Source organism: Sceloporus undulatus, chromosome 2 (assembly GCF_019175285.1).
Source record: "Sceloporus undulatus isolate JIND9_A2432 ecotype Alabama chromosome 2, SceUnd_v1.1, whole genome shotgun sequence".
In the NCBI taxonomy this organism is placed as follows: Eukaryota; Metazoa; Chordata; class Lepidosauria; order Squamata; family Phrynosomatidae; genus Sceloporus; species Sceloporus undulatus.
This window is the reverse complement of record NC_056523.1, coordinates 241481133-241493850: the sequence shown is the minus strand read 5'-3', so window position 1 is coordinate 241493850 and position 12718 is coordinate 241481133. Positions and strand designations below refer to the sequence as shown.

General features: G+C 39.7%; 1 protein-coding gene across 2 annotated transcripts in view; it reads left to right on the top strand.

The window, feature by feature from the left end:
• Positions 1-7458, top strand: part of VLDLR (very low density lipoprotein receptor) — a 29762-nt gene extending 22304 nt beyond the window's left edge. The window contains exons 14-19 of one of the 2 annotated variants that reach the window (XM_042452010.1): positions 920-1061; positions 2487-2636; positions 3631-3708; positions 5220-5300; positions 6159-6328; positions 6816-7458. In XM_042452010.1, the coding sequence (XP_042307944.1) occupies positions 920-1061; positions 2487-2636; positions 3631-3708; positions 5220-5300; positions 6159-6328; positions 6816-6851 (657 nt within the window). In that variant the 3' untranslated portion in view covers positions 6852-7458. The remainder of the gene's footprint in view (positions 1-919; positions 1062-2486; positions 2637-3630; positions 3709-5219; positions 5301-6158; positions 6329-6815) is intronic. The other variant, XM_042452011.1, reaches the window with a different exon arrangement.
• The last annotated feature ends 5260 nt before the right edge of the window (positions 7459-12718 follow it).

Below are 12718 nucleotides of genomic sequence, written 5' to 3'. Positions count from 1 at the left end.
GTTTGTTACTATTGCAGATTTAGTGTTGAAAAAGTTAAACATAGCTAATTTTTAAAACAACAGAATGCTACAGATAATAATAATAATAATAATAATAATAATAATATTTATTTGTATACCGCCCTGTGGCGAACCAATCCGGGCGGTTGACAACAGTGAATTATAACAGAGTAAAATATAAAATTAAAAACATTATAATCCCTCCCCTCCTTATAAAAGTATTAAAAAATATGACAGATTAAAAACACAATATCAAAACATAAAATATAGTTAAAACAAACTAAAAACCCTGGTGTCCCTCTGGAGATCCTCAACCATCACTGAAGATGGGGCCACGAGAGGAAAGAGGGGATCAGGGAGCCCAGGCCGGGATGGTTAATCTGGAAAGGCCTGCCGGAAGAGATCCGTCTTGACAGCTTTTTTAAAGCTGTCTAATGATGTCAACTGACGGATCTCATTCGGCAGGTCGTTCCAGAGTTTGGGGGCGACAGCAGAAAATGCCCTCTGGGAGGTCGCCGCAAGCCTAGATTTTAGAGGCTGCAGTAAGATCTGCAGATCTGCTCTATGGTACAAAACATTTGTAAGGATTGAGGCCACACACCTCTATATCTAAAAGTAACCAAAAGCAGTTAGTTTCCTTCCAATGAGTGCATTTAGTTACCTTCCCTGTGTTATAACAAAATTAGTTATACCATAATTATTGCTAGAAGGAAATTGACATGTGACTTGTTTGTAACTAGTTATTTCCAAGGTCTAGGCAGAAAGGAGAACAACAAACCAAGTGAATAGTAACAGCTACACTTTTGAGATTTAGCACTCTGATTTGATCAAACTTAATTTTAATCAAGTACTCCTTGGTGTTCAGTAGCATACCCAGGAATAATCCTGCACTCTGAAATGATATTACCTTGATTCCTAGGATACTGTCTATTGGACTGATGGTGAAAATGAAGCTGTTTACAGTGCAAATAAGTTCACAGGAGCAGAACTGGAGACAGTAGTAAACAACTTGTATGATGCTCGGGACATCATTGTGTATCATGAACTTGTACAACCATCAGGTAATGGTGGTGGGCCAGATAGCCTGGCAGATGGTGAAACCCATATTCAGATTGAATTATGAAGTTGAGAGGAATTATTTTGCCTAAACCAGGAGTGGTCAGACTTCAGACCTCTAGGATTTACTTTAATTTTTCACTACAACCACAATATAATGGCACAAAATAAAACTTGTTCAAAAGACAGTACGCTGAAAACCTAAAAAAAAAAATTGAGTGCCAAAGCTGAATGGTACATACAGTCATTCGATGCAGATCAACTTTTGCTTATTCCAACCTATGTTCCTTTTGAGAGCCAGTGCAGTGTAGTGATTTGAGTGTTGGAATCACTACATGGAAACCCATGGAAACCCACTGGGTGACCTTAGGCAAATCACATTCTTTCAGTCTCAAAGGGGGAGGCAAAGACAACCCCCCTCTGAAGAAATCCTCTCAAGTAGACCCTGTGATAGGCTTTCCTTAAGGTTGCCATAAGTTGGAAATGATCTGAAGGCGCACAACAACAACATTGTTCTTTGTAGGGCAGTGGTTCTCAACCTGTGGGTCACGACCCCTTTGAAGGTCGAACAACCCTTTCACAGGGGTCATGTAAGACCATCAGAAAACACATATTTCCGATGGTCTTAGGAACCAACACACCACAATTTTATAGTTGTAGGATGCCACAACATGAGGAATTGTATTAAAGGGTCACAGCATTAGGAAGGTTGAGAACCACTGTTTTAGGGCTATAAATTAAGATGGAGGCATTTTATAGCTGCTTTTATTAAATGAATGAGAATCGTAGGGTTCCATCCAGGATTGTCATTCCACTGTTAAAACTGTTATCAATATAACATAGAGTGGTGGTTATTTTCTCTTCCCTTTGGGAATCCTCAGTCTGTTCCAGAGGATTAAAAACCCTATAGTAGGTTTTGTTTTTTGGAGTGGGGGGCACAACAGTCCAGAGGAAAATATTCCATTCTGCTAGCAGACTGTTGGATTTCACCCAGAAATCCTTTCAGACCTATAGAACACCATCTGTCAGTACACACATCTTTCTGCTTACCCTGAGCCTAACGTTCCTAAAGAAGCAAAATCTCTGGAGGCTTACATGGCTAGATTAACTAATTGGCTGCCCCACTCTTGGTATGTATAAACTTAAAGGTGGATTGCAGATATTGACAAGTGTTCAAGGAGGTACATAGTATCCTACAATAGGATGATGGAGGGATGAGAGCACTCTCTTCCAGACCAACACATGTCCTGAGGGGGTTGTGCTGTTCCTGGGAGGGTCTTCAAGAACAGATCTCAGTTGAGAAGCCAAGAAAACAAATATGGGGGACATCCTTCATAGAATTGGCTTCATTTGCCAAACAGACCATGGCCTTGCCTTTAAAATTCCAATTTTCAGTGCTAAGTGACATGTTTGAAAATGTCTCCCCATAGGCAAGAACTGGTGTGAAGAAGATAACATGAAGAATGGAGGCTGTGGATATCTGTGCCTGCCTGCTCCCAAGATAAATGACCGTTCCCCAAAGTATACATGCACATGTCCTGATGGAGACACACTGCAAGATAATGGCTTAAGATGTAGAGGTACCAGTCATACTCTTTCTGGTGTACTGAAAATCAAGCTCAGAAGCTATGCTCTGCCATTTCATGCATAAATGCTTGTCACTGTGTTGGCCTTGTCCATTAAATAGCATTCTGACTAACTGGCTTCTTCATATTCATGGATGTCATATGCTTTAAGTAGACATATATCAAAGCCAAACATCAGCCTGATCTACTAAAACTGATTCACGCCATAATAAAATAGCATCCCATTCACATTTGATGGCTACCTCTGCCTTATCTTTCCATCTGGAGAAGAAACTAGTCCTAACCTATAGGGGAAAATCACAAGTTTTAGATAAAATAGCATTATAGAGTCCTGAATTCCATAGTTTCTGATGAGTGTGTTAACTTGAATGTTAACACTAACACAGGCCTACTGCAGCATCTCTGGCTAGAATGATAGTTTCCAGGCATTCTGAACTGCAGTTTTGACTCAATGTATAACTGTTTTGCAACCCACTATTCAATGGATCTCTTTGTCTTAGCTCCAAAACACACTGCAGAAATAATCCAGTCTCAGATCACTTGAACTGTCCTTGCCCAATGCACTGTAGTTTTGTGAGACATTTAATCTTCTCTGTCAGAGAGCTCTGGTGCCACAATAAACTACATTTCCCAGGATTCCCTAGCACTGAGTCAAGGTAATTGAAGTGGTCTCAAACTGGATTATTTCTGCAGTGTGTTTTGGACGCTAGGCTTCAGTCCTTTATTTTCAAACTATATTTGACTCCCAACTTTGCTTAAAATACCAAAATTGTTAAGGAACGTTAGATGATTAGAGCCTGGACACTTTCTAACCATCCCAGAACCTAACTATAGACTGCAGCTTCATAGCACAGTAAATTTAACATATTGCAAACCAGGGCTAAGTAGAGATGCATGTTCATGCTCATCTGCTGTGGGTGTTACCACTGCTGCAAAGCAAGAACCCTGGTTCATCCAAAGCTTCAAAATTATTGATCTATAATTTCAGGTACAGGAACTGATGTGGCTAACACTGAGACAAAAGAGAACAGCAGAACAGAAAAACCACCTGGACCACTTTCTGGAGGTATTGGTCCTAATGCCAAGGCAGTGTAAAATGTGTTGGTGGTATAGCTGGATGAATTAATGCAAACTTCAGACATCTGTAGCAGTGGTGGGCATGGCTTTTCTTTCCCAAATTCTGGATGGGAATGGGGGGTATCCAGTATTTGATGATTCCTGAAGATTATTTTGAGTTCTTAAGCCAGAATGAATAGTCAGGAGGACTTGGTAAGGAAGGCTAAGTATACCCTAATGACTTGTTACAATTGTATTGTTTATGTCAGTTATTTGAAACAGCAAGCATTCTCTTAAATTTTTATTTTAGTTGAGACAAAGTAAAAGCAACAGTAAATCAAAGTTGGAAAAGTAGCATCAAAGTCCTATGGGGAAAGAGGTCCTAGCTACCTGCAGAGAAGCAGTCCCCACTCTTTAGATAAACTTCTTTGGGCAGCACCAACATTAACACAAAAAATGCCATATCCTTTGTGCCCTTCTCCTACACTTATGTTTTCATGGGGATATGGAGCGGGGGCCTCAATAGAGGGTAATTAAATAGAGGGTAAATAGTTGGGCAATTTCATATGATTGGAAGTGGTTGTCAAGAATCTTGAGTCCCAAACCATTAAGGATTGGAAAGGTCAAAAAGCACTTTGAGCCCAGAAGCAATTGTTAACCAGTACAGTTATTCAAGAATTGAGATTTCAAGCTGGTAATTTGCTGATGAGAATGTAACTCCCAATACTTTTCAGCAATGGTGTAGTGTTTTAAGTGTTGGACTATTAGGGTTCAAACCCCACTTGACCATGGAAACCCATTAGGTGTCAGAGGGAGGCAAACATCCTCTGAACAAATCTTGCCAAGAAAACGCATGATAGTCACCATAAATCAGAAATATCTTGAAGGCACCAAAAAACTGTTCAGTAGCAATATTGTTGAGCCTTTCGCAGCTGTGACTAATTTCTCAAGGAACAAGCTGTAGCTGGCCTTCCAGTCAGAAATGGATAGCAGGTAGTCCTAGTTTTCTATAGTGCCTAGCTATCAAAGAATAAGGCTGATGTCAGAAACACAGCCTAAGCTGACTTAAAGGAAGTATGTCATATAGGCTGGACACTTGACTGCTGAATCACCAGAATTCCCAGCTCATGTCCTGTCTGGATTAAATGTTCATCCCCTACATTTTAAGCTGTATCAAGTAGTGTTACATGGGTAGCTCTTGAGTTTACAAAGTTGCTCCATAAACTGCAGAGGTTTTGTTCTGATTATGGTATGTCACACTACTTTACCAGTGTAATGATGGAATTGGCATACCATAATATATAGACCAGTGTTTTGTAATGTAGGTGCTAGTAGGTTTGCTGCTTTGAGCAGAAAATAACAATTCTTAGCTGATCTGCTGTATACTTCTGGTCTTCAATAGTGTTTACATTCTTTAATAGGCAGAGCTGTACTTTGCATGTCAACGCCTAATAGTATTTACTCAAGGTGCACTTGGCATTAAATAAAAATTGTTTTTAATGTATAATTTTCTCTCCCTAGAACAAAATCAGAGTAGTCCAGTGACAGAAGAGCTGGCTTATTCTCAAAGTTCTTCAGCAGCTTGGGCAATTCTTCCTGTATGTAAGTATAAGTGCACTGTGATCAAAATAGGACAGTATTTCTCATCAAGGTAGACTTGACTTGATTGGCTCATTCAAGTCAGACTCAAGTCGCTTCGATAACTCAACTTGGACTCAATTCAGCACGGCATCAAGTCAACACTTGTTTATTTTTAACAACTAATTTTCTGGCCTAATTTAATCCAGAAACAGCAAACACGTTAGGGAATGGGTTTGAAGGGGGCATTGAAGTCTGCCCAGCAGCCTGCCCTTGGTGCACATCAGACAAGCTTTTTAAAGCTTTTGAAAAGCTCTAGACGAATACTTCCACCTCAAGCCTATTGCTTAACATGTTTGCTGTTCCCCTCTGAATTTTTTTTTAACTTAACCTTGTGCACCTCTTCTTGATTTTCTACCTATTAAAACTCTATCCCCACACACACCATCACTGCCTCCTTTTTTTTTCCTGTTAAAGTTGGCTCCCAGACTTGAAAGTAACTTGCAAGGACTTGAGACTGGACTTGAAACATGAAGGTAGAGACTTGACTGGGAATAAAAAACCTGAATACATCACTGGTATTTCTAGTGTATCTCCTTTCCTTGCTGCTATACATTTTGTTGGAGAAAATAGTAAATAGCTCAGTTAAACCTATACTCCAGAATGCTGTTCACATCCCTGCACATGCCTGCACTGGGATAAGGTAGATTAGTGATTCTCAACCTTGGGTCCTCCAGAAGTTTTGGACTTTAGCTCCCAAAGGACTCAGCCAGTTTGATCAATATTTAAGAATTCTGGGAGTCTGAAGTCCAAAACATCTGGAGGGCCAAAGTCTAAGAAACACTGTTATAGATGAATAAGTAACTTCTCAATTTCTTTTAGTATTCTTAGCAATGGCAGCAGCAGGCGGCTATTTCATGTGGCGTAATTGGCAACACAAAAACATGAAAAGTATGAATTTTGACAATCCTGTGTACTTGAAAACAACAGAAGAAGACCTTGCTATAGATATTGGAAGACACAGTGGTTCAGTGGGACACACATATCCTGCAGTAAGTGAACTCATTGTAGCTATAGCTAACTTCTAGCAAATGCCAGTTGAACTCTACCAGATATTTCTAGGTGATGCCTAAATTAAAAAAAAAACTCTTGAAAGCCATAGAATGCTTTATGTTCTTCATAGTCCCCAGCAGTCATTGTAATGAATACAGGCTTATTCTGGATCTTATGAACCTGATGAAGCTTCAGATCCCAAAGAAGCTCCCATAGCATTAATAGTAACAACATAGAAATGTCCCCAGCGTAAGGGGTCATACCCATTTGAGGTTAACTTTAGCATCCTACATAAAAATATCTTAATGAACAGCTATTTATTAGAAGACCCTTTACTCTTTAGGGGGAGGAAAATGGGATAAACAGTACATAGTAATGCTGTCAGAATAACTGGCAAGAATTACTTTGTGCAGCCATAGAACTTTACAACATCAGATGGTTTGGATTACGCTGTCACCATAATGAATGTTTATCTCTTCTAAACAGATATCGGTTGTAAGCACAGATGACGATCTATCTTGAGTACTTGGGCAACCCCTTTTTAGTCTACTTGTGTTCTACACTTTTTGGATGGTAGCCAGACCAGTGGCTGAACAATTTCTTTCCCATCCTGGAAAAATGAAGACACATGTGGAACAAGTTCACAAAGACATTTTCATACAAAGTTGTGAACATCTGTCTACAACAATTCAGCTTTTAATAGTTACCGGTTACTTGTAACTCTTCAATAAGTATTGCCACCACTGGCCAAGTATAAAGCACTTTCCAAAAAGCCATATTGAAATAACAAGTGCTACAGAAGTACTACCTGTAAATAATTGTACAGGCCCAGTTGTAAATCTTCCTGAGCATAGTCTATTAAGCACTTTGGGGGGAAAAACATTTCAATGTAAATTATTGTATAATTTTTTTTCAATGGTTGGGCAATGGCAATAGGAGAAAACGGGTTACTCAGATTAATTGCCAAAAATTTGTAAGACTTTAACTTTTGTATGAATTGTGAATTTGTCCTCCCTGAACCACCTAGAGGGGTGTGCAGAGGACAACTGCTCTGTATCAGAAACCACTGTAAATTTCAACACTGAAATAAAATTAAAGAAAAGCAAATCTCATGTACACAATTTACTGCCAAGATTACTGTACTATCCTCTTATTGTGCTGCTATTCCACTTTTGCTGCTCTGGCTGCCTCCTGTTGCAATTTGAAGCTTGTAGTTTAGTGAGAGTTCAGAGAATTCTAAATGCCCCTCCTTTAAACTGCAAATCCCAGAATGCAACAGGAAGCTGCCAGAGCAGTTAGCAGTGCTATAAGAGTGTAGTGCGGTAATCTAGTATCTCTCTAAGATGATGCTGACATTCTTGAACGTCGCTATTACTCTGTTGGGAGACATTTGCCTTGTTCTGAATACATGAGGACCCATGGAAACTGTAGCAACAAGCCTGAACTAAATTCTACTCTTTGCAACTAAAATCACCCACTTCTGCTTGACTTAATTTCTGGGGCACTTCAACTACATTTTGCATATATCATGTAGCCTTTATTTGAAATGAGACCATTACAAACATACATTTCAAATCTGATGCAAATTTGTCTAGCTGCTTCCAGGGGACAAAGTCTCCCAAAAGTGGATTTTGCACACACAATTTTAAGGCAGGCCATTCCAAGCATTCCCTCCAAATTGTAAATCCATCTGGTTGTTTTGTGTGGTGTTGTAACATACAGACACTTAATTTTATGTTAGATAATGCATACACCAAGACTAGACATAACCATACACCAAGATTAGACATAACTATAACTAGTAGTAGCAAAATTCAAAGATATAGCTGTGTTAGTCTGTAGAATCAGTATGTAGAGAGATCTTGTAGCAGCTTTGAGACTAACTGAAAGAAAGGAATTGGCAGCATGAGCTTTAGTAGACTTCAATCTACTTCCTCAGATGCATTTACTGAAGTCTACAAAAGCTCATGCTGCCAGTTTCTTTCAGTTAGTCTCAAAGGTACTACAAAATCTCTCTATGTACTAGTAGTAGCAAAGTAGCGGTCTTCATACTACCATAACCATGTGGTGGAACTTGTAAGAGAAAACTACCATATATACCAGTGATGGCAAACCTATGGCACGCGTGCCAGAGGTGGCACTCAGAGCCCTCTCTGTGAGCACATGTGCTGTCACCCCAGCACAGAATTTGCCAGAGCTTGTTACTAGAAAGCCAGAGGGATATGGCACTTTGCAATAAATAAGTGGGTTTTGGGTTGCAGTTTGGGCACTCGGTATCTAAAAGATTCACCATCAATGATATATGCTATATATTCAAACTACAGTGGACCCTTGTTATACGCTGGGGTTTGGTTCCAAGATCCCCTGTGGATAACAAAATCCGTGGATGCTCAAGTCCCATTAAATATAATGACATAGCAAAATGGTGTCCCTTATAAAAAATGGAAAATCAAGGTCTGATATTTAAAATTTATATTTTTTGAACATTTTCAAACTGGATGCTTGAATCTGTATATAAAAAATCCATGTATAAGAAGGGACAGCTGTATAGGTTGACCTCATGAATAAATCGAGGGCAGGTTTTGGGGCCAAAATTATGGATTTTGATATGACCCATAGATAAGTCGATGGTAGAACTTAGGGGCATGTAATAAAGGATGAAGCAGATGAAGAGTGCCAGAGAACTTGCTAAATTCCATCAGACATTAAAGGCAGGATGAATGAGAGAATAAAGGGAAGATGGGGCCATTGCTTCCAAGACAGATTATGCTTGTTCCTTTCACCAGGGGGTGGTTCATTTTTTTATAAGAGTTAAAGTACAGTACATTGACCTGTGGATAAGTCAACTCAGGTTTTTTGGATGATTTTTACTAAAATTTCTAGACTTATGCATGATTATACAGTATATTCTACAAGCCCTAAAAGGCAGTTTGGCATTTCTCTATAAACATAATGGGGAAATGCAAAGCCATAGCTAGATAGTAATCCAAGCTACAACCTCATACTTTGAGGTCTTCTAGCAAGACTGCCACTATGCCTTCTGAATTCAGCACTCCAGGAAATATGAAAACTGTCACTGGCTTCAATTTTGATGGTGCCTCCACCATATTCCTTATTGATCTTTTGATAATTGTTGTGACCAGGCAGTCATCTAGAAGCTGACATTTTGATGATCAGCCTCTCTTCACTTTGTTAGTCTGGTCCTTGGATGTCAGACATATAGACTGCTGTTTGACTATGCCTTACCAGCTTGGTCAAACTTGCAAGAGTTTGTGCTTGTCTGGCATAGCCTTTAAGAGCACAGATCAACTCTATGCCATAATAAGGCAGCAGGGTAGGACTTAATGATAGGATTTTACTCAGTATTGTTGTCATTAGTTTTTGCTTCACCTACTCTCAACCATTAGAGTGGTTGGCCTCTCTGACATTTGGTATCTTTATTCCAGAGGTAGGAATTCTAGATGATGTTAGGACTGCAAATCCCCCTTTTAAAAAATGGCAAATATATTTGGGGGGAAAACAGTTTTTTTGCAGGGGGTGCCATTCTCTAACCTGGGATCCTGGGGGGCTAATGCCCTCCCCTAGCCTCGCACAGTTGCCCACCCTGGCTTTAACTTGTCTCGCAACTCTACTATGCAGATCATCATGGATAGCAGCATTATAAGGAATGAAGGCTAAGAGGTGTTATGAGAAGAGAAAGTTATCAACCAGGGTTTAAGATTACATGGGATCCACTCTCAAATGGAGGGAAAGCATTAGATTAAAGGAATGGTAGCTGGATCATTTATTTTAACATATCTGCCACAATGCTGCTGTTTGGATAGGAAGATAAATTATCTTGCATCTTTCTCACCATCTGTTTTCTGATGACTACAAATATGCAAGAGTATTAGAATTTCCAGAGCACGATGTTATTTCATGAGTAACAATGGATCAACTGGCTGCTGATAAAGTGGAAGGTCAGAAATATGATTATACACATTACTAGCCTCTGAATTGTAGCAGGAGCAGTCAAAGTGACCCTTTCCGTAAGCTGCTGGTCCACAGCCAAGAGTGGATGAGCACCATATGGACACTCTTTGCTTTTAATCTTCCAGGTTAAATGTATTGTTGAAACGCATACAATTCTGCTCTGGGCCATCGTACAACAGCTTACAAAATTATTTCTTGCCAATCTAAAATAACATGTAGTGGCCTCAAAGGCAGCATTAAAAATGTGCAGGAGCTGGAGTGATATTTCCCCCCCCCCCATTCCCAGCCCTCTCTTGGGACTTGAAATCATTTCTTCTGTGTAGAAAATGACATCCATTTTACTGCCATGTTTTTTCATTTACTTGCTTTGATTGGAGTTTCTTTACTCCTTGAGTGGCTGCTTTAGTCCCTTCTGCAGAATTTCTCTGAAAAGCAAGTGGTACTTCCATACAGGAAAGGTTACTGCTCCTTTTTATGGCAGTCAGCACTGTGGACTATAATTGTATTAGTCATTACACTGTTTTTTTCAGATTCATGATTTTTTATTATTTACTGTAATATTCATCTGAAAACCTAGACATGTTAGCCCTACATTGACCCCAAAAACCTGAATCGACTTATCCATAGGTCAATGGAAATATTGTACTTTAGCAAAAAAGGAACCATCCCCTTCTCTGAATAGAGTGGCAAAAAGCGAGAGCTTAGTCTGTCCCAAGAATACCTAAAAGAAGCACTGACCCCCTCTACTCTTTCCACTGCTTCTGCCCTTTCTGAATACCTGGACAGGGAAATGGTAGCAGAGGGTCTTTGGCACTTCCCCTCAAAGAAGACCTGAGAGAGTAGTGGATGTTGGTGCTTCTTTTAGGTTCTTCAGGGAAGGACTAAGCTCTTGCTTTTTGCCACTCTATTCAGAGACAGAGATGGCTCTTCTTTCACAAAGTTACAGTACTTCCATTGACCCATGGATAAGTCGGATAAGTCGGATAAGTCTATTGTTTAATAAATAAGAATTAACACTGTATCTTAACTCTTACCTTTAAATCCTTTTTGACATGTACATGTTTTCATAGCCCCTGATTGCCTCCCCCACATATCACACAGCCACCATTTATTGGAGTTCCCCCTCATCTATCAAGGCTTAAGGGTCAGCACAAACAATTATGCTTACTGGAATTTTGTAAGTTGCAAGTCCTTTGCTCCATCCTTCATTTACATTTGTTATATACCCCTATTTTTTTACCCTAGACTTATCTACAGGTCATATCAAAAACTATACTTTTGGCCCTAAATTTATCCTCAACCTATGTATGAGGTCAACCTATACACAAGTATATACAGTACTTAATTTATATCCCACCATTCCCCCAAGTGGGGCCCAACATGATTCACTACTGTATATACTTGACTATAAGTTGACCTCATGTATACGTTGAGGGTAGGTTTTGGGGCCAAAATTACAGATTTTGATATGACCTGTGTATAAGTCGAGGGTAAAACTTAGAGGCATGTGACAAAGGATCTAACAAATGAAACAAGGAAACAACTTTAAAAATTTCAGCAGGCACAGCTGTTTATGCTCATACTAAAGGCTGGATGGATGGGAGAATAGAGAGGGCCAATGCTTCCAGGACAGATTATGCTCTTGCTTTTCACCAGGAAATGTTCCTTTTTAAAATAAAAGTTAAAGTACACTACTTACATTGACCCATGAATAAGTCGACTCAGGTTTTTGGGGTCTATTTTTTGACTAAAATTTTTAGACTTCTACCTGGGTATACACAGTACCTGAATTAAAACATGCTACATGTTTTAACATTGGACTATGACTCTGGAGACCAGGGTTTAAATCCCCACTCAGCCATGGAAACCCACTGGTGGCCTTGGGCACGTCACACTCTCTCAGCCTCAAAGAAAGACAGAGGTAACCCGCCCCTCGACCAATCTTGCCACGAAAACCCCATGACCTTAGGGTCACCATAAGTTAGAAAGGGCTTGAAGTCACACAGCTGTGACTATTACATCGTTTTGGATCCTGGCTGTTTATAAATTAAAAATATATTGATGAAGGAAGTAGTCATCCCTGTTCACTCAAGCGAGTGATCAAGATATGGAATATGTAATGGCCAATCAGTACATTTGTCATCATACAGAGTACAATCAGAAAAGTCAAACTGCAGGATGCATTACTGAATTGGTTTGTGTTATTACCAAAGGGCACTGCTGCTGAAGCCGGATGTACTGTACCAACCTGACCATCTGTTGCCACATTAAAAGTGGCGTGAAAAGCACTCAGGGAAACCTGTGCAACAGTATTTAAAAACCACCAGCAATTTGCTAGGCTTTTGCTAATGCTCTGCTTTTGAATGCATGCCTGGATTTGGACTTGGGAAGGCTACAGTGGTGGTGTGCTAAATATA